The sequence below is a fragment of the Desmodus rotundus genome, chromosome 6 (genome assembly GCF_022682495.2).
Source record: "Desmodus rotundus isolate HL8 chromosome 6, HLdesRot8A.1, whole genome shotgun sequence".
NCBI lineage: Eukaryota > Metazoa > Chordata > Mammalia > Chiroptera > Phyllostomidae > Desmodus > Desmodus rotundus.
This window is the reverse complement of record NC_071392.1, coordinates 23,204,838-23,227,672: the sequence shown is the minus strand read 5'-3', so window position 1 is coordinate 23,227,672 and position 22,835 is coordinate 23,204,838. Positions and strand designations below refer to the sequence as shown.

Genomic DNA, 22,835 nt, shown 5'->3' with positions numbered 1-22,835 from the left:
GAATCACGGGATGATGTGTTGATGATGTCGTAGACCTGTGCACCTGAAACCTGCACAATTTATTAATAACGTCACCAAAAACATTCAGTGAAGAACTTTTAAAAGGCTCTCATAGTGAAATGATCTTTAAAACCACTCAAAGTTGCAGATTATTGCTTTTTAAAAAAATTAATATTAAAAATAATTTTATTCTTAAGAAAAGTTGGCCTAAGAAAATAGTGAACCCCATCACTCAATATCAATAATTGTTATCACTTTATCAATTTCATTTCATTTCTTACTCCTCAAGTTTCTTCCTGGAGTATTTCAAAGTAAATCCCAGACATTGTGTCTTTTTATTCATAAATATTTTACTATATCTCTAAATGAGAATGAGATGCTTTTATCTTTTTTACTTCTTATTTTAAAGTCATACGCACATTGCATTTTGTCATTATTTAAGTAATTAAATATTGCAATCATATAATAAAGGCTGTAAAAGCTAGGGGGTAGTAATTAAGACCATTGGGAAGAATATAGCTTCCCAAGAATATAGTAAAAATAGAAGAAGAAAGTGCTGAATTAACCTTTTGTGATAAGCTGATTTACGAAGTACGGATTACTCATCAAAACAGCAGACATTGAAGATGAATAAAACCTTCACCTTAGTGCTGAGCCATGACTAGGTCTTTATAGCAATAGCATGTGTAATTTTAAAATGACTCGTTAGTGAAAGAAAAAGTCCTAGATTCCGATTGATGTTTTTTTTAAGCAGGTGAATTAAAAAAATACGTTTTAGTTTGTCTAGTATAGAGAGGAAGGAAGAAAATACACTTCCTTAGAGTACATTTTCACTTTTAATCATCATATTTCTTTGATAAGTAATGGAGCTGAGCATCCCTGCTGATTAATAATTAACCGTGTTTCTTGACTGTGTTCCCAGGGCTTTGACATACATTATTTCTTTTAATCCTCCAAACACTCAAGCTTTCTCACTTCAGTTTCTATGCTTAAACCCTCAATAATTTCACATCAAACATAAATTATTAGAATTTAGCAGGATGTGTGGGCAAAAAAATAATACTTTTCCTCCTATCTTCTAAGTTGTAGCTGGGCCAATAATCAAATTAACAGAGACAGAGTAACAGGAGAAAATTAGAGGAAATTTCACATAATCATGGAAATTCCAAAAAAAGTGAGGCAAAATTGGGTATATGTGACATTTTGGGCAAAGGAGAAAAGGAGAGATATGGACTTAAATTTTTGAGGTGAAAACAGGCAATTTGCAGGTAATTGAAAAGACTCTGAAAGTACATTTTTGCTGGGCAACCCCAAAACAATGAGATGGGTGGGGGAGGTAATCTAGTAAACATGCCCTTCTAGGTGCCCTCCCATCCACCAAGCTCAATTCAAATGAGGCCAAGGTGAATATCTTCAGAATTCTTTCCTGGAGCCAGTTTTCCAGTCTGAATCTCTTGGGCAGAAAATGGGGAGAGGGTCAAACATTCTTTCTGACATTTTTTCTTAATAACCAGCTCAAAATCAGTACCATAAAAGGCACAATTTTGGGGGTGGCAAAACTTTGGTTCCTTTTAAGGACTACCTGTAAAGTAAATGTATTTTTAATTATATTTGTTCATGATTTATAATCAAAGAAAACCAAACAAATAGCACATGTGAAGCATTTTTTTCTCCTAGGAAAAAAGTGCACTTTCTGTCTGTCCAGTCTTTTGCATACATTTAATCTGGACAACTCCCAGCTCACAACGCAGTGATGGAAAGAAAATAAGAGCTTCTCAACTCTAAGAGTCTACAACTTCAGGATGAAGATTACTTGAAGCCAACTGGTTTTGTGTGTGTGTGTGTGTGTGTGTGTGTGTTTACCAGCTCACCCCAATAAATTGCATGCACAATGAATCAATTATATTATTTAACACTGTTATTTACTGCCAGGACTAAACTATGCAACATTGCCCTTGGGCATTAACACTCTAGAACACCTACCTTGAATTCAACCACAGGCCCCACACCTCAACTGTTCTGAGTCTTAGTATTAATAAGACTTATTCATCACCTTTGCGTTTTCTAGCTGGACTGTGAGAGGATTGGTAACTTGATTTTTTAAAAATGTAATTTAATCCAAAATTAACTATTCAACCACATCTTTTCAGCATGTATTCCCATAAAGCCAGGGAATAAAAGAATGAGACAGAAGTCTCTCAGTGAACCTGTAATCTGTGGGAGAAAACACACTTCAGAGTGTGGTAACTGCTGTAATTCAAGAGAGTATCAAAAGCATTTGGGGCAGAGAGGATGCTGAAATTTAGTGAAACCAGGAGAGTAATGATGATAAAGACAAGTATCTTCAGTTAAACCTTAAAGAATTGGTGGAACTTCAACAGACAGGTAACGGGAAGAAGGGCAATAATATGAAGGGGAGAAAATAATCTACTTTTAAGAACCTAGGAAATGAGAGAGAGAAAATAAAGGCATAGAAAGGAAATTGGCACCTGGTTTTGGAGACCTTTTTTGTATAGGAAACTGACAGTCCTTATCTGGACTAGACTTGGAAATATATTCTTATAGGATTAGGTTTGAAGAAGTGAATTAAGCACTCGTCAACCATAGTTGAGTTTACTGTCACTTACTATATGGAGGCACCGTTCCAGGTTTATAATTGTACTGGAATAAAATAATCTGTCTTCATGACTTTATCTCGCTGAGCCTGACATGTTGGTTAGTGACTTCTGCTTAGTCTGGCATGTAGATATGCTAATCACTAAAGAAATCTAGCCTGTAGCTTAGAAGTTACTGAAACAACCTCCCCGCCTGAAACTACCTCCCCAAGGAGATAAGGAAGGTGATGCTGGAGGGGCGAGTCCTTAGTGGGGACTCAAGCCCGAGCAAAGAGAGCTATTGGCTTCGAGCAGGAAAAAATTCAAGACTCCAGCTAGACAAGAGGTTGAAGTGGAAAAACACGTTTTATTGAGCACAGGGGACAGGCAAGAAAATCCAAGCCCACTGATTGAGTAGCAGACTATCCTCACAAGAGAAGGAAGAGAGACCCCAACCCTCTCTAGAGGTTGAGTTTATACAAATCTGTTTGTAATTGCTGGCATGGGGAAATAGACAATGGGGAAAGGTTGATATTAACTTTAACCTCTACAAGGTACATTTTGCAGCCTTGCGTTTTCCCTCTATCGTATGGGTAAAGGATAAGGTGTGGGTGGGTAGCCACTAATCGATCTTTGCAGGAATTTTCTTTGTTCGGAGGCTTCTCATGGTCTGCGTGCAACTCCAGTCAGGGAGTTCCATGTCAGGCAGCAAGTAGCAGGCCCCTGACTTAACTTTGCCTTTAGTTGATCTGTGTATTTTTCATGCCCCTCTCCTAAATTAAAGTTAGGTACAAAAATAAAATGATTGTCTATCAGAAGATTTATAGTAACGTTGTGACCGAGACCATCACGACAGGAGTTTGAAGTTGCACCATTCCCCTGGGACCTTGCTGATAATCAGGTGTCTGCAGTCATCTGTTACCTCCTGACCTCACGTTCCTTTGGGCCCCACTTGGCCGTAAAAGAAGCCTAAACTCTGTACTTTCTCAAGGCGGTTCTTTCAGACACCAGCCCGCCATCCCGTCGGCTTTCTAAATAAAGTTGTTTTTCTTGCCCCAACTCCTTGTTGCCACCCAATTTATTGGCTGTTGTGTGGTGAAAAGAATGAGCTTTCACTCAGTTACGTATTTATTTACCTAGTTCCTACTCATGACAGTCCTATGAGGTAAATCCTATCAGTCAAAATGAGACAACAATGCGAGGTAACTTGTCCCTGCTCAATCAGTTGGAAAGTACTGGGGGTAGGAAGGATTCAACCTACAGCCAGGCCATACTGTAATCTAGGCCCTTTACTCCACTGCATGTCTCTCCTGAAGATGGGAATCAAAGGAATAACAAGAGAGTGGGCAGCTGAGATGTATTTGAGAAATATTCTGGATACCCTAGTTGGATGAATGTGAAGCTAAAATGAGAATGCTGAGTCAAAATGAAATCATGCTGTTAATGAAATCAGGAAGATTAGGAGAAACATATTTGGAAGGAAGGATGAGCTTGTTTGATCATGCTGAACTTGACCTTGGCAGGATCAATTAGGTAGCTATGTCTAGCAAAAAGTTACAAGTTGAGTCCAGGGTGGCTTAGCCAGGTCAGACCTAGCATGATGCGGGTGAGCTCTTAACTCAGGCACACACAAAAAAAATCAGTAATCAAGATCGATTCTATTTTAATATAACATGTTTTGAAATATCAAAATTAATGCCAAAAATGATAAACCAAATTTTTTTTTAAACTCAAAAGTTTAAGTAAAGAAAGATTGCTATTTCCTTCAAGGCCTCGGCCTCCAACATGGTCCCGTGCGGCACTGCTAGCAACTCTGCCTTTATCATAACTGTTCACATTATCTTTGATTTTTTAAGCTATTGCCTCAAAAATAGTATTGATCTTGATTACTAGGCTTTTCTGTGTGCATCCCAGGCATGCGCCTCAGACCTGGTCTAAGTGAGAGGGAATTTCACTTACTTGTTCCAAAGATTTTTATTTCTTCATCAGAAGGAAATTATTTCCTTTTATTTTTATTTCTTCACTGAAAGGAATCCCCTCTCTAAAAGGAATTATCACTAAAACTGAAACTGAATTTAGTAAGTCTGAGTATATGTCCAGAGCACATGTTCTTGTATTTTTTTCCCTAGAGGAAGCAAAAGAAAACGTGATTTCCACTTTACAGATAAGGAAACCATGACATACGATGACTCAGTGACAAAGTTACAACCAAACTTCTTGGTGCTGCATTTAACTCACTGCATCAGAAGCCTCTCTAGGAACAAGCTGGAAGAAAATGAAAATATTATGTACACTTAAGTAGAAAAAAGATCTTGGCCAAATAATTTGGATTGAAAAAATAAGGTTTTGCAAACAGCATGTGCTTTTGCATTAGACACAGTGGGCTTGAATTCCTCTGTGGGTGACTGCTGACAAGTTCCAAAGCCTCAGTTTCCTCATCTGTACAGGAGCCTTACACACCTGCCTTTCATTGTCTGGCAGGAGGTGGGGAGAGAATGCAGCTAATGATATTTATCAACCAGGATCTCAACCTATAACGGATCTCACACACACACACACACACACACACAACAGGAAAATTTCAGATCTAAGTGGCAGGTGAAATGGAGATAAACTTCATTGCACATCTTGTACTTTTGATATTTTTTTCACTGTGGTCATGTAATACCTATTAAAAACTAATTAAGGAAATAAGTGAATTATACAGTATTAATAACTTGCTGGAACTCTAGTAATTTGGGAATCAATGACAGGAAATGTACATGCATAAAAGTCATCTTTCTTAGTCTTTACATGGTGAACTATTTGCTTTTTTAACAATGGCAAGTAAAAGTAAACTTTTTTGCCATTTCAGCTTCAGTTAAATAAATGCAAAATACAGAGTAAACCGTCCATCTGTATTTTACAGCGCTTTGCCCGTGCTGGAAAAGCAAAATCTGTTGGGAAAGTGATGAGAAAATTAGCACTTTGAAGCCAGGTGACAGGTAACTCACAAGGCGGTGCAGGCAGAATACCCCAGCCACAAACGGCCTAGCCTGAGAACACCCGGAGGAGGGCTGCTGATTTTTTTCCGCAACTTTCTTGGCCAGAGGAGGCAGGTGGTAGCTAAGAGTTTAACCACAGGCCCTGAACCCCCGGGGATTACAGAGCTCTGTCCCCAGGGCAAGACCTCCAACCTTCCGGGTTTTCATCCTTTCCGAGAAACAGGACGAGCTGTTTTTCAAGGCTTATTCGAACTGGGAAGATCAAGGCAGAGAAAACTTTCAGCCATCAAGAATGGAGAGAGTGACCAATGAAATGACATTGATGATTTGGGTGATTTTTTACCCGGATAGCCAATTTTTTTTTCAAAACGATGCCCCATCCAGGTATAATTGTTCATTTCCTCCGTCTGTTGCCGGGGAAAACGTTCTAAGTTGGAGGAGGCATTTCCAAGAGTTTCTATACATTCCCTCCGGATCTCCAGACTTTAAGATTCCGATTTCCTCCTCCCCCGGGGAAGGGCGTAGGAGTTAGGTAGTAGGCGCTGCCCAGGAGGGAATCCGCTCCCTGCCTGCAACTCCAGCCTCGGCACTTAGCCACTCCCTTTTCGGGGCCCCGCCTCCCCGCCGGGCTAACCCCATAAAGTCGCGCGGAGAGGGTCCTCCTGGCAGCTCTGGGTTCTGCCCGACGCCAAGGACGACACGGTGCTGTGCCTCCTCTCCAGAGCATCGTGTGCCTGAGTCATGGCCCAGGAGCTGTACCACCGGGAGTTCGCCCGGGCGGGCAAGAAGGCGGGTCTGCAGGTTTGGAGGATCGAGAAGATGGAGCTGGTGCCTGTGCCCCGGAGCGCTTACGGCGACTTCTACGTCGGGGATGCCTACCTGGTGCTGCACACTACCAAGGCATGTCGAGGCTTCACCTACCGTCTGCACTTCTGGCTAGGTAGGGGCTGCGGGCACGGGGCCCGGACGCGCCCAGGTTCGGGAGGGGCGAGTCCACAGGGAGCTGAGATTTCCTAGGGCGGGGGAAAGAGGGAGCAAACGGGGCTGTCCCGGAGACCTGGCGCCACTTGCGCCCCCGCGGGGCCGCGCCTTTGGGGCTGGCCACTTTCTCCCCACCGGACGCCAGGCGCTGCGAAGTCGGGAGCAATTTTATACCACTGGCTTTGAACTTTGACGTGTTCCTCTCCTGGGTTTTGGGGCTGGTTCCTCTAGCTGGTTCCTCCCTCTTTCACCTTCCAGCTCGAAACCCCACTCCTTGCCAGGGTCGCTGTTCGGCGCACGGAGGCGCTGGCCAAGTCCTGCTCACCTGCGGACAAGTTCAGTCCTGGCTTCCCTGTGAGGCAGGAGATAAGTCAAGTTTGTGGCCATCTGCTGCAGCTGGCGAGAAGTTTTGTTGTTTGATAACTAATCCTTTTTCTTTTCTTCCCTGTTGTGTACCAGCTTGCATTTGTCCACTAGTTGCCTCGATTAATGTCTGGCTGCTTTAAGTCAGGATCCCACCTGTACCACGTGGCTCGCAGGTGTGGCTAGCATTCCTGTTTATTAAGATGCTGGCCACCCTGCATACAAGCAGGAAACAAATAATATAGATATTGTCAATATAAATAAATAGATTTATATGGCCTATTTATGTATTTAAATGAGCTGGTTTTATAATCATTTTTAAATTTAGTATTTATCTGTTTGAACAAGGACACTCTGGAACAAAACTGCCCCTTCAGCTGTAATTATTTTGGGCTGCACTCATGCCAGACTCTCAGGACACTGGGCCTTGTGTGTTCCACTTTTTCCACCTTCTACTTTTACTTGTAAACACCCTGAATGTCCAGCCTCTCCCTGTGAGGTCCCGGGCCAGTGGGCACACCCCGTCCAACAACGTGCTGATTATCTGAGCCTCACTGACTTTTAAAATTAGCTTGCCTCCCTTGGACTTGTGTTTCTTACTTTTCATTTTATTCCTGAGTTTATGGGGAAACCACACAAAACCACACACACACACACACATACATTTTGAAGACCCTGAAAGCCATTAAAAGCCATTATTTTTACTTCTAACACTTGAAGATTTTAAGAAAAAAAAACGGTAGAAACATTAAGAAACGATGTTTTCAATGTTAGTCAACACTGGGAGCAGATACCCAAATGACAAAGACAGAGGGAGAAAGGACTGTTTTCATTGTAGCGTTTGACATTAAAGTTTTGTGGTTGTTTAAGGATACTGAAGCTCATTTTGGTTTCCCATTGTAATCTCACTATTTTATATGAAATCCCCACCCCCCACCCTGAAATCCTTATATATAACCATCTTCATGACTCAGTGATGTCAGATAGAATAGTAATGTCCTCACCTTGGTCTTCCAATCTAGAACTTGGATTTGGAATGGATACAAGTGTCTGAAATGCTGCGTTTGCCATTTTGGTGAATTGAAATGTGAAAGAACTTCGTATCTTGCTGTAGACAACAGTTGAGTTTGACTTTGTCAGAAGATTGCAAGAGGCCTTTGAACACACTTTTTTAATTCTATAGGTTCTTTTTTATCCAAATAAGGTCTTTGAGCACTAAGTTTTCTAAGGTTTACACAGAACCATTATTAATTATTGACTCTTAATTATTCACTTAGTGCTCACCAAGTTCAAACACTGTAATAGAAAATGTTTTGGGCAGAAATATCTTATGATCTTTAAGGTCTGCTAAAACTGAAATAATTACTAAGTTAATTTCTTCAGTAATTATTCAGCGTGCCAGCATTGTATAAGGCATTTTTGCACATGAATTTATGAAACTTCCCTGAAGATTTATAATCACAAAAGTACGATAAATCAAAACATGATATAAGACAGGTAAAATATGATAGGCACTGTGAAAGAGACACCCCGTGTCTGTGGATGGGGGAAGTAGAGAAGCCTTGAGAGGAGGGAGGAAAATGAGGGTAATTGGGAGGGATCTTGTGTCAAGAGAAGATCATGGGGAACATGGAGAGGTTTAGAGTAAAATAGCCAACAGGCCTTTAGATGAAATTGTTCAGCAGCTGCTCCTACTCTGTTCCCTGAAGCAGGCAGGATCTCCTCCAGAATATTTCACTCTAAAACCTGAATTCGGAGGAATTCATGAGGATTAATAAGACAGATTGAGTGAGAGTTCCAGACAGAAGAGGTGAGAGTTCAAGGAAAACGAAAGTTTGACATAGGAGATCCGCTGGGAAGAAGGTGGAAGAGAGTGAAGTTAAAATCAGACCAGGATGAAAACGGTACACAGGGTAGAAACAAAGAACAGGCCAAATGAGAGGGACGAAGGAGAAAAGGAAGAAGAGGGATGTAAAATAGGAGCACAGAGAGTCATCTTTCCAGTGTCTTTCTAGAATACCCTTGCATATATTGGATTATTTCATTTTATCATTTTTATTTACAAAGTAAGAGTTTGTTGCATGAGACTGAGAGTGTTGCATTGGTCCTTCCTAAACATTTCAGCTTTGTACCTCGTGGTGTAAATGCATCCACCTCCTGCTTCTGGATATTTATGACACCATTATGTGTGTGAGCAGGGCTAGACGATAAAGCTACTGTCTGTCCCAATTTACACGATACCCTCCCACCCTCAGCACTTCTCCTTGCCAGTTTTAAACTTCACATAAGTATATTTGAGAGCAATAAACACTTACGGTATAAGTAGTCTGTGCTGTGCTCTGTGCGAGGCACTGGGAATCCAAAGAATTGGGTTGCGGTATACAACATACAATACAAAGAACTTACACAAGGGCTGGCGAGGATGCTGAGAAACTGGGTTTTTCTCTATTTCTTGGGGCAGGGGGATATAAAATAAGGGGTATGAGTATTAAGGAAAAGAATTTGGCAGTTTCTTACAAAACTAAACATGCAATTACCATATGACCCAGCAACTGCATTTGTGGACATTGAGTTCAAAGAAATGAAAATCTATTCATGTAAAAACCTGTACATGAGTATCTGTAGCAGCTTTATTTGAATAGATCAAAACTTGAATCAACTCCAAGATCCTTCAACAGGTGACTGGTTAAACAAATTGTGGCACATCAATAACAAGGAATACTACTCAGCAATAAAAAGGAACAAACTTTTTATACAGCAACTCAGATAAAGGCTCGGACAATTATGCTGAGTAAGAAAAAAAAAACTAATGCCAAAGTGTTCCATACTGTATGATTTTATTTGTGTGCCATTTTTGAAATGACAAAATTTTAGATTTGTTGTTACCAGAGGGTAGGGATGGGGTGGGGTCAGGGTGATGCAGGAGGGAGGTGGGTGTAGTATAAAAGGGCAAATCAGAGATTTTTTGGTGATGGAATTATACAGTGTTTTGACTGTGATGGTGGGTATACACATATGATAAAATTATATACAGTAAAATTAAATGTACAAACACCCAGATGAGTACAGGTAAAACTGGAGAAATATGGAAAGGATAAGTGCCTTGTATCACTGTCAAATCCTGACTGGGGTTCGGTGCTGTACTGTACTTGTATACTTTCCTTGCACATTAGTGTAATGTGGTACACGAAGCTATACTATAGGCCTTTTTTCTGGCTACTTGTCATTTATTCTGCACTTTGTGCAAGACACATGGTCATGGGAGGTCAGGAAGATTTGCGTGTGTCTTGGGTAGTAAAGAGCGGGGTTTTTCCAACTTCTCTTTCTGTGTTTTGCAGTTTTGATATAAAAGAACCCAACTGCTTCTGCTTGCTGCAGCCTGCCTAGTCTACGGTGTGGGCAAGAAGGGGAAGAGGGGTGAGGGGAGGGGCTCAAAAGAGCCTACTGCCTCTGGAAGTTGGGTGGCTGGAGGTGGTCACTCAGGATAGGGGAAGAGCATTGGCTTTGCTGGGCTGGCTGCCAGCCCGCTTCCTCCAGGCTGCCTGCCGGAGCCAGGTCACAGGTGACCATGCTGCTGGAGGCCTAGGGAGATTCCGAGTGCTCTGGGACTCCAATGCTGGGGCCTTGAACAGGAGAGTGGACTTCCTGGACAAGAAGCTCATCCACCAGGGACCAGGGGCGGCCTTGGGGATACCGGAGTGGTGGAGGATGGCTTCTTCCCGGGACTCTGCATTTCTGCTGGAGCTGTCACTGGAAGTGGAATCCAGGCGACGCCAGTGGTTATCAAGGGTGGCACAAACGAGCCGCAGGAGGGATGGCTACCATGGTCTTGCTTGTGGGTTGCTGGAAACCTGGGCAGCAACCCCTCGGGGGCCTCGGCATGATCACAGGTGGCAGGAACTGGGTGCTGGGCCACGGGGCCCATTTGCAGAGGAGACTGCAGGAGGCCACTCCAAGATGGAAAGGTGTAGGGGGTCCGTCCCTATACCGTAGTTTTACAATGTGTTACCACTGGGGGAAACGCAATCTACTGATCTGTGTGTCTGTCTTTCCACCAGTACTGCACTGTCTTAATTACTGTAGTGGTACAGTGGACATTAATATCAGATAGAGTTATTTTTCCTAGCTTAGTTTTCTTTTCAAGATTGTTTTAGCTATTCCAGGGCTTATGCCTTTTCATGTAAGTTTTATAATAAACTCATACGATCTATAATAAACCTTGCTGTGATTTTTGCCAGGAATAGCATTACGCCTACAGATCAATTTGGGGAAAACTGACATCTCTATTATATTGAGTCTTATAGTCCATGACACTATGTCTTTTTATTTATTATGGTCCTTGATTCTTTTATTGCCATTTTGTAATTTTTAGCACATAGGTCATATACTGGCTTTGTTAAATATATACTTTAGTTTTTTGGAGTGATCATAAATGGTGTGGTGCTTTTCATTTCGATTTTTTCATGTCTGTTGTTTCTATATAAGAAAGAGACCACCTTTTGTTATCAATTTTTATTTTGCCATCTTGCTGAACGCACTTATTCAGGAGGGGTTTTTTTTTAGTTTATTTATTTTGTAGATTTCTTAAAAATTTTCTATGTAGATGACCCTCTCATTTGTAAATAGAAACATTTATTTCTTCTTTTCCAGTCTGTATGCTTTTCTCTTTCTACCTTAGTGCAGTGGGTATAATTTCTTATGTAATGTTGAGTAAGATTAATGGGAGTAGGCAAACTTGCCTTGTTCCCAGTCTTAGGGGAAAGCATTCAGTCTTTCACTGTGAAGAATTATGTTAGCTTAAAAAAAAATTTATCAAGGTGAGAGTGTTCCCTTGTATTCCTAATATGGCAACAGTTTTGTACTTTTATACATATATAATAATACAACATAATGTAAAATAACAAAACAAAACAACATAACATCAGTAAAATTAGTATAGGGAAAATAAATGAAGTGAAGTTCACAAGTTACTGTTTGCTAGGATTTTATCATGATACAATTGAATCTGATTTTGGTTTTTGTATTCAAAGACTGCTGTTATTTCACTAGTAACTCTCAATCTCTTTAGAGCAAGGACTCCAGCTTATTCATACTGGTATTTCGTGGCCTAGCACAGTATCAACAACTGGTAATATAATTTAATTAACTTACTTCTAGTCCATTCATTAATTGTATATCCCTTTACACCTTCCTATAGAGACTTGGGGTTCAACTTGTACTCAAGTAAGAATATTTATGTCAAACACATTATCGTTAATGACTGTATTAATTTTGACTTAAGTTTTCTTTTTAAAGCATCACCGTACAAATCTACATCTATGCCCCTATCAGTATCCTCATTTATGGATGGGAATGAAGGGTAAGAATGACACCGGAGTCCTTTTGGACTGCAAAATTGCACGTGTGTTACACAATTTCCTTTGACCACAACAAGTTCACGAAATATATCAAGTCAAATGTTCTTCTAGCTACTAAATTTTTGACTAAGAAGATATTTGCTATACAGGTCCCCTTTGAGAGTAATAAGAATTGTAAAGAAATCAAATTCTTTCTTCAATTTGGCTGCCTGGTTTCCTTTCTTTAGCTTTGGTGAATATTCTCAACCTGGGTTTCAGGTGAACTAAAAGGCCTGTCCAGAAAATATCCGGCCACACACTATGAAAAACAGAGACATTTATTTTATAAGAAGAAGAAAATGCAAAATACAAGAAACATTGCACATGGGACAATGATGCCTCAGTCCCCTTCAAAGTAGGCACCTTGGGACCTCACACAGTTCTCCCAATTGCCATCAGCCCCATCATATTTTCCCAAATCTCATCTGGGGTCTAAAATCTGTTCCTTTCAAAGGTGATTTTAGTTTTGGGAAAAGCCATAAGTTGCAAGGTGCCAAATCTGGGCTGTATGGGGGCTGAGTCACCTGGGCGATTTGATGTTTTGCCAAAAAATTCTTCACGAGACATGATGCATGATCGGGCATGTTGTAGTGATAAAGTTGCCAGTTACCAGTTGCCCGTAGCTGCGGCCTTCTGAGTCATCTGAATAGTTCCCTTGGAGGAATGTTCAAGCTTAACACAAAATTTGATGCAGGTTCATTGATCTACTCACTCAGTCATTTTGAATGAGATGGCCATTCAGTATACATGCTCACTCAACTGTGTCTACCACCCCCCTGACTAGTACCGTGAAGTCATTGTTCACATATGTGCATTCCAGTCCACTCTCCTTGGCAGTCAGGTTACATCGATGTCATGCAAATCATTCTAATTGTACTAACAATGGCTTTTTCTGGACAGACCTTGTGTAGTATTGCTATAGCTTCTAACTTTTAGGCATCAATTATTCATGAAGGAAAATAGCATACCCCTGTTACCACAAAATTTTACTGCTAATGGGAGTCTGAATATACATAAAAATAACCTAGTATTGTAATTTCTAAGAGCCTGTGCCTCAGAGTCACAGATAACGAGTTCTGGGTGGTGTTCTACCGCAGGTCAACTGTGTGGTCTCAAGAGAGGTACTTGGCAGCTGTAAGCCTCCGATTCCACTGTTGTAACGTGGTAGAGCGTAGTTTCTGCTGCATGGGGCTGCTTAAAGTTTAAATGAGATCATCCATGCAAACACTAGCACAGTGCCTGGCCCATAGCCAAGATATTATAAATGTATAAATGTTAGCTATTACCATCTTTACAATCATGACTCTCACACAGCTGAGATATAGTAAGGGTTTTGAAATGTCTTTTATAAAGTCTGAGTTCCCTTCAGGACTATCCTGGCTCTGATTTTCTTGTTCACTGAAGATGCTGGTTTTTAAGAATTGGTGTTTCTACCTCAGCGAGGTTGCCTGGATGGAATCTGTATTACAATTTTGAAACTTAAATGTGTTGTATATTAAATTCCTGGGATAGTAATACATGCATTAATATCCAGTAGGTGTGAGCATGCTAGTTCCTCTCCTCTCCCTTTTCCTTCAGAGAATATTACACGATTAAGATAGTGAAACTGGGACAATGGGGCTCAATAAGGGTAAGGTTGACTTATGTTCATTGCCCATTCTAACAACCATTTTCTTTCCTTAAGAGGTTTATCTATGGCTTATCATGTGCACATTCCTTACAATACTAACATATTGACATTGGATGCCTAAAGATTGATGCTAATGAAGGCTAAACAGTTTTATAGAGCTAAGTGAAATAAGCCTAACAATGAAAGACAAATACCCTATGATCTCACTTATAACTGGAATCTAAGGAACAAGATAAACTAGTGAAAAAAATAGAATCAGAGGCACAGTAACAAGGGACAGACTGACAGCTGTAAGAAGGGGGGGTTGGGACTGGTTGAAAGAAGGTGAAGGGACTAGACAGAGAGCGTGTGCATTATGCATGACCATGGACATGAACAACGGTGTGTGGATTGACTGTGGAGGGGGGTGCTGGAGGGAGGGGGGCAAAGGGGGGAAAATTGAGACAACTGTAATAGCATAAAAAATTTAAAAAATTTAAAGGCTGAAACAATTGCAAAATGTTTTTGTAGCTTGATGTTATTGACTGAATGAATCTGAATCCTACTCAAATATATTGTTATTTCTACCTGAGCATATTCAGACAGTGGTGTTTTGTTTTTTAATTTTAAAAAGAATTGGAAAGCAGGAACACAACAATTATTTTAGTTGTTAGCAACACAATTTATATTACACCATTTCTACTAAAAGATTGTTCTGTTGAAGATGATTTGTTTTATGGATATATAATTCAAAACATGTTTCTGAGTGTTTTATATCAGAATTTCTGCCATAATCCTTTTCCTTGCTTGACAAGTGAGGCACTTTCCTTTGTTGTTTCAGGAAGGGAGTGTTCTCAGGATGAAAGCACTGCAGCTGCCATCTTCACAGTGCAGATGGACGACTACTTGGGGGGCAAACCAGTGCAGAATAGAGAACTGCAAGGATATGAGTCTACCGATTTTGTTGGCTATTTCAAAGGAGGTTTGAAATACAAGGTAAGCAGCTCTCTCAAACAGCTTCTGTTATAAGCCCCTTTCTCTCTCTATCCATCCACACCTCATGTCTTCATTACAATAAAAGTACGTGTTTTTTTAAACAATTTTATTATTTCTTATTTTATCCTCACCCAAGGATGTGCTTATTGATTTATTTATTTATCTATTTTAGAGAGAGGAGGAGGGAGGGAAAAAGAGAGGGAGAGAAACATCATTGTGAGAGAGAAATATAGATCGGTTGCCTCTTGTATGCATCCCAGCCAGGGACTGAACCTGAAACATAGACATGTGCCCTGACAGGGAATTGAACCTGTGATCTTTCAGTTTGCAGGATGACTCCCAACCAGGTGAGCCCCACTGGCCAAGGCGAGGGCAGAGTTTTCTGTTTTGTTTTTGTTTTAATCTGTTTTGTTCACTGATATGTGGCTAGTACCTGCTGGACACATAGTAAGTGCTCAAAAATAAATGTTTGTGGAATGTATAGGGCAACATGTGAACTATTCTGTTTTGATTACATTTAATAAGTTGACTTTTAATAAAGTTAAGAGCTTTCAGTTATGTTGTCACAAGGAATTATTGAGGTGAAGTTACTTCAATAATTAGCTATTGGTAAATAGGGTATTAACAGTTTTTGTTTTTGATATTCTGAAGAATCTCTGAATTTGCTGCAAATAACCCATGATGTGGTAATCTCAATTGTTCTAGAATATCTTAATAAAGTAATTATAACAATTATAACTTCCGTTAATACAAAGACCTATACATACTTTTCCCATCTAGTGTGGTTCGATCTTGGAAATGATACAAATGAAACCATGGAGTTGACCACATGTGGTCCGGCTTCATAAATTCAAATGCACGTACACCGGCATGTGTACACAGTTTACGTGTATTGGCTTTATTTTTGAAAATTAAAGAAAAACACAAATAAAGTGTTAAGTAGTTCTGTCCTTGTAAGGCAATTTTCAGTACAAGATAGCTTTTGAAAGGAATCTCCCAGTGACCTTTGTGGCAGATGGCCCTCCTTCACCATCTCCCCTGCTCCTGCGGAGTTCAGATAAAGTCTGAGGAGTACCCCCCTGGACTAACATTTTAGAAACAGTCCTTTTCAAAATCAAACATGCTCCAGTAGGTACTCTGCAGAGCCTGCTACTCCCCTCTAGCGAATTGGCCTAGTGCAGACCTAAGACCTTAGAGCTAAACTAGAATTCGGATATATACTAAATCCGCCTACTACAATGCCAGGGGTTATTTTTCCCCTCACCTGATTAGAGACTTAGTTGAATATTTTGCAATGCCATTGAGATGAGGACAAACACAAGTTCTTGTATCTCTTGGAATCATGTTTCCACTCTAGGATATCAGCCAACCTAAATATGGAACTATTACCTCTCCTTTCATTTAATTCACATGAATTCCTACAGTTTATGTCACATGATCCTGAAACCCCCTTTATGTCAGTGAACCCAACACTTTGAAAAACCTGGGTCTTAGAGTTCCTCGAAGCAGGTGCTATGTCATCAGAATGGTTATGAACCCGTTTCTTTCACGTATTACTGGTTGTCTCAGGGCAAGTATGGCAGCTTTCTGTGCTCAGTTTTCTCCAGTGTGCAATGGGTATAACAACAGCTTCCTCATATAAGCGTTGGAAGGATTAAGGATGAATTAAATAATAGAATACCTATATAGTACATACACAATCTATAGGAAATTATGTTATTAGTAATCCTTCTGGCTATTTGCAAGACATGATAAAAGTAATTTTATAGTTATTGGATAGTTATTTTCTAATTATCAACATTAAAACCATTACAAATCAGCCTTTTTTAGAAAGAGGATATTTGCAAGTGGAGGTCAAATTTATCAGCAGAAACAAAATTAGTTCACTATCTTATCATCAGTGACATGAGCAGATGGGATGTTGAAGTTGCCACAACACTTGATAGGAAATGTAGAAGCAAAGATAGTTTATCCCCCAGAATAGCAAAGATTATTATGTTATACCTAATTCCATGCTCTAGGAATGTGCTAAGCACTTCCTGAACATTTTCTCATTTAATCTAAACGATAGTCCTGTGGTGCAGTTTCTATCATCATCACCCTATTAAAATAAGTAAAGGGAAGCTTAGAGAGACTGTGTAACTTTGCCAAGGCCTAAGAGCTGGTATGTGAGTGGGTGATCGTCTGACTCCAGTACCTGAACTGGTAATCATTATACTGGGATGCTCTCAACATAAATAAATGGTTAAAATGTCAGGATAATTGTTTGTCTCTATTTGAAATAGAGAAAAACTTGGCAAAGCCTACAGTTACCCAGTCAGCAACAACCATATGTAGTTGTTACATACAGTGCAAAGATTCAGGCAGGAAACATTAAGACCATCTTCTCCTATCATTTCAGTGGCTTGAGGTTTGTCCTCTGTGAGGCATTTTGGGGAGTTGAGAGGGGTACAGTGGACTATTACCTACCACTGCCCCATCATATTAAATCTCCAGTTAATCACAGCTTTCTCAGACTCGAGAAGGCCCAGCCTTCAGCAGCCATCTGACATCTGTCAACCAGGAAAAGTGTATTTTTGGTGCCACAGATTTAGAGGAACTTGTTGAATGTAAACACCCACCTCGTTTTCATTCTCTGGAGCAGGTAGAAAGAGGCAGGGAGTTTCTAGGGTTGATTCAAACAACGTCCCCAGAACTACTTACTGTCTGATACGGACATGCATATAACAGTTTTTCTCTTGTGCATTTTTGGCATCAAATATTAGAGACAAAATTAGTTTTTAAGATGCTGTTAAATGTTCTGATGATTTACCATATGAAATTAGCCTAAATGTTGTATATGCACCCTCAGTCTAGTCTAGAGTTAAAACTTTTGTTCAGATCACAGTGTTCTTGTACTGTTTTCATTAGATCACACTGTATTTACTCAAAAAAAAATGGAAATGGCTAAGAACAGTGTATATATGATAACAACTTCTATGTATTTTTATTATATAACATTTTGTTCAGTCAAAAATATGGCAATCTTTATAGAATTATAAAGTAGGAAATTATTGTATATTTCTTATAATTTTTGGTTATAATTGCCCTGAAGTTATTTAGCCCATTGCTAACAAAACCCTTCTGTTCATGAGGGCCTTTTCCTGGAGAATGGGAAAAATTTAGTCAATGGAAATATGAAGAATGGGTTAAAGATTACATATGCAACTAAACCTCTGTTTTTGGATTCCCTGTATTTGTTTATATAATAAATTTAAAGTTTGACTATTTTATAGGTTTCTTATACTGCTAATTTTTGTACCATGTGATCATAGGAGATCTTTGATCAATAAATGACACATATTCGTTTGTACTGAATCTTTATTATGTACATTACCTCATAATTAATTGTGAAAATAAAGTTTACTATTTCTAACAGTTAGGAAAAAATGAAAAGATGAAAGCTGACTTCAGATAATACAGATGTACTTGATGTAGTTAATTTTTTTTTCAGTACTTCTTGATTCACTGTGGTTATATTTTATTTTGTTTTGTTTTGGGTTGGGAATGTGCAACCAAGATTCTTCATCTCTTCCCATCCAGACTATAAATACTTTGTATCTGGCATATTTAGTAAACTCTTTTTACCAAAAAATAGATGACTAAGACAGGTGATTCTTTAAAATGTAAAAACAAGGACCGTAAATACGAGTAGCCTGTACCTGGCCAGCACTTAACTCCCCTTCTCTGTCCTAACGCTGTGGCAGGGACACTCTGGGGCGCCTCCTTCTCTGGGTGCTCCTCATCTGTACCTGTTACCTCTGACTCTCCTCCGGCCTCCTGTTGCCTTTGTCCTTGAAATCCTTGACTTGAGAATAATTAGTTCCCAAAGGGCAAGAGCTATAGCTCCTTTTTGTCTGGGTAGCAGGTTTTAGATACTGAAAGTTCTCAGTAAATATTTGCAATTATTACATTGAATGTTGGAATAGGAAGGATAAAGAACCTAATTTTTTTTTTAAACCTGTTGATTCGCCAAGGAATTCTCTTCTTCCTATTTAATTTTTCATGCGCCCTGAAGTGTCTATTGTTTGTTGGCTTGACAGGCCATTTGAGTAAAAACACCTGTGGTTTTATACATGCCTGTTTCTGGTTAGAAGCCTCATTGGTTTGGTTTGGTTTTCTGTCCCCTCCTGTGATCAGGTTGGAGGGGTGGCATCTGGACTCAATCACGTCATCACCAACGACCTGACCGCCCGGAGGCTGCTGCACGTGAAGGGTCGGAGAGTGGTCAGGGCCACGGAAGTTCCTCTGAGCTGGCACAGTTTCAACAAGGGGGACTGCTTCATCATTGACCTTGGCACCGTAAGTTTTATTTTCCCATGTAGACATCGAAAGAAAAGTAATTTGTCTTCAGATCAAATTTGAAGTTTGTGTCAAGGAAGATAATCAGCTTTTCTACACACCGAAAAGAGGTCATGTTTACCAGAGATGCAATCATATCCTATGAGTAATTGGCTAGTAGTTAAATGACACAAAGTGGGACTTCAAAGTTTTTATTTTCTTTGATGGGTTGAGAATGGCATAGTGATTTAGTTCTTCCTACCATAGAACAGAAATTGAATAATTTTTTCATGTATTTCCCCTTCTCTTTGAACAGAGCTTCCTCTAATTATTTTAGTCTCTAATGTGTATGGGAAAACATTGCTTGGGGGGGAAATTGATTTGCCCAGAGAGCAAAGGTTCTAGAATTTTTAATGGACACATTGTTAGTCTAAGCAGTCTGCCTGAAGAATTTGGGGCAATTTCCCTTACAGACTCACACACATGCACCATACCACTTCGTACTTTTTAATGATCTTGGGTTAAATATCAGTTATCATCCTAATGGGATAGGCAAGGGTGTATCTTCTTCCAAGAAAAGAGGTATACTTATAAATTATTATTATTTTGACCAAGAAGTATTATTCTGAGGTCTTGTGCTAGACTCTGATAGGTAGAATATAAGTTGTGTCTTTATACCTTTGTAAGCGTTTAAAAGTAGAAAGAAAGGGCATTTGTTATCACTGAAAACCCATGTGCAAAGGCAGAGGAGGCAGGAAAGCACAGAGCTGGTTTACGGTGGCCTTCTCCTCTTCCTCACGATTGGCGTTCTCATCGCACCTCCTATGTCTGCGTTCAGAGCATCACCCCTAACATTTCCAGGCTGAGCATCATGCAGAGGATGGATCTGCCCGTGTTGTTCAGTTAGCAGGAGCTTGACGGGCGGTGGAATTGCTCAAGGGTGTGCTGTCAGTAAGCACTGACGCCAGGATTAGACCCTAGGTTCAGTGCTGATTCCCATCAGAACATTTTGTTTTATGGCCTCTTCTTGGGCTGTATTTTGGGGGAAAGCATCAGACAGAGGCGAAAAGAGTTTATTCCATATGCATAGAGGACACTAAGGATTTTGAAAATGAAGTTACACAAAATTCTGTTTAAGCATTATTAATTTAGCAACAGCACAGAGATTAAATGTGCTTAGGTTATAAATGGTTTGGAAAATGACCCCAAGCTATAAACTTCTGCGTTCTCTAAATTAGGGTACACCTATTCTTTTCTTACCACTGATCTATAATTCAGCTGTCTTGGATCACACCAGCTTGTGGGTATAGCTGAGATCATTGAGTATATACTCAAGGTGTAGTTCTCAGTGTCACACTTAGACATCTGTACCCAAAATGGCAGCACTCTTGCCCTACATCTCAAGTTCATGAAAATGTCCTTTTCCATTTTAAATGCTAACTCATTCCCTTAACCAGGTTAACTGCTGACCCCTCAGATCAAGGCAGAAAACAAATGTTTTCTGTTTCATGCTTCTGTTCCCCTGCAACCAAAACCACAATTTAAACAGATAGATGACCACATGTGTCATCAGGCCACAAAGTTCCCAAAACAGTGACGCATTGTCTCCCTCAGCCTGTGCACAATCATTAATTGTCTGTCTTCACTTGCATCTCAGCCACTTATATGTTAGAGCCTTTTATCCCATTTTTAAAGTACTTTCACATGTAAGATGGTATGTCTCATAGAAGAAGGGGACCTCATTTTTCATTATACTTTACTAGTTTCAGGTTCTCACCTATAAAATTTGGGCATTTGATTAAATGCTCTCTAGGGCCCCTGAATGAGAGACACTTCCCACTGACAATGTAATTGATCACTGCCACCACTTAAAAATATTTTTTTTCTAAAAAAAACGCATATCATAGGTAATGTACTTACTCTATAAATGCAACAATCCCTTTATCATGAATAGTGTTGAATTCAACTCTTCTGCTGTCTACTCTTTGGTCTTAAGCAAGGCTTTAACCTCTTCGAGCTTCCGTGTTTTTTTCCATCTTGACTCTGGTTTCTAATGGCATTTTAAATCTTAGCCAGCTATGATTCAGTCCCATCTGACACACAGTCACATCTGGAAATGGCAGTTACCATCCCAGTTTCACAAGAGGGACAAAGCCTTAGAATGTGTGAGCAAGTCCCTTGCATTGATACAGGTTGAGTGGTGACCTGGAATAGGATCTGGGTTTTTCTACTTCTAGTTCACATCCTTTTTACTACAAGTGAACTTGGTAGTGTATCAGATGGTATGGCTCTCTAAACTATCTTGTAACATTTTCAGAATGTGCTGAATTAGAATTGAGTATGTCTAATCTGGCTTAGAATTCACTGGAAGTAGTACTATTAATTAAATCATTTTTTTTTGTTGAACAAGTATTAATAGAGTTTCCACAATAGGCTTATGTTTGGGTGGGGTGGTAGGTTGTCATTCTAGTAATGTATGTTCTCTTCCCATAGGTAAGGCTGGGCAATGGGTGTACAACCCACAAATCCAGGCTCATAAAAAAGGGACAAAGTCTCTATTATAAGGTTCAAGGACCTTCATCTGTTTAATAATGAATTATCTTAATGGAGACAACTGTACTTGAATAACAATTAAAAAAATTAAGAAAGTAAATTATCCTTATTTTATATAGTTAATTATACTTAATAACTTTCAAGTTGTCACCTGCTCTCATGCCTGGTTACAGGCATTTGGAATGACTTTGTTGCAGAGAAACCAGAGTTTGATGAACTCTTCTGTTGTGGAAATTTCCTACACCTCAAAGGGATACCCCAGTAGGAAAAAAGCACTGGATCACTAAGTACATTGCAACAAATACCACATGATCTGTCTTTATGTTAACTAATCTTTAACCAGTTGGTATATTGCCAAAAGTTACTAACTGATGATAAGATCTTGGTGTTACCTTAGTGACTTTAGTTTTTGGGTGTGTCAGAGTAAGCAAAGAAGGTATGGAACCAACATTTTCTTTAATATAACATTTTAATCTGAGTTAATTATTTTGTAACCATTTCTGCATTAGGCAGCACAAAAGGAAATCAGTGCAGTTTTCTTCATGTTTGGTGATTACCCAGGTGTGAAAGAGGCGGTTGGACATCTAAAGCTGTCTCCCACCTAAAGCCAACTGGCCAACACTAAGGTTACTGATTTGACATAAATCCTGTATCTTGATTGTGTTTGAGAGAAGTCAGCTTTTTTGATAAATAATCACTATTATTCATTTGATATGCCATATACCTTAAAAACATTTACTATGAGAGGATTTGAGACTACAGTAAACGCCCCCAGTGCCTGCCAATGTAACCTCCTCAACCTGAAGCATGAGGTTGTAAAATTATCTGTTTAGTCACTTTGAAAATTGCCAACATTTTACAGGATAATTTGAATAGATTGTCTTATACTTAGTATGTTTTCAGAACATAATATGAAACATGCTTAGATGTCAGCAATGTGGAATTTACTAAATCTTGGGAAATGCTTTCAAACCATATATTTTGGTGTTGATGAATTTATACATCATTATTTCCCCACTATTTTTAAATATATGGGGTA

General features: G+C 39.6%; 2 protein-coding genes across 4 annotated transcripts in view; both read left to right on the top strand.

Annotated features, from left to right (window-relative positions):
* LOC123478366 (taste receptor type 2 member 2-like) overlaps positions 1–2,668 on the top strand; it is a 30,081-nt gene extending 27,413 nt beyond the window's left edge. For all 3 annotated transcript variants that reach the window (XR_008427207.1, XR_006653549.2, XR_008427209.1), the window contains one exon: positions 1,678–2,668. The gene's annotated coding sequence lies outside the window, so the exon portion shown is untranslated. The remainder of the gene's footprint in view (positions 1–1,677) is intronic.
* A 3,531-nt stretch (positions 2,669–6,199) lies between these two features.
* The window catches only part of SCIN (scinderin), a 72,342-nt gene continuing 55,706 nt past the window's right edge, over positions 6,200–22,835 (top strand). The window contains exons 1-3 of the mRNA XM_024577213.4: positions 6,200–6,518; positions 14,769–14,923; positions 19,103–19,264. Of these exons, the coding sequence (XP_024432981.2) occupies positions 6,320–6,518; positions 14,769–14,923; positions 19,103–19,264 (516 nt within the window). The 5' untranslated portion in view covers positions 6,200–6,319. The remainder of the gene's footprint in view (positions 6,519–14,768; positions 14,924–19,102; positions 19,265–22,835) is intronic.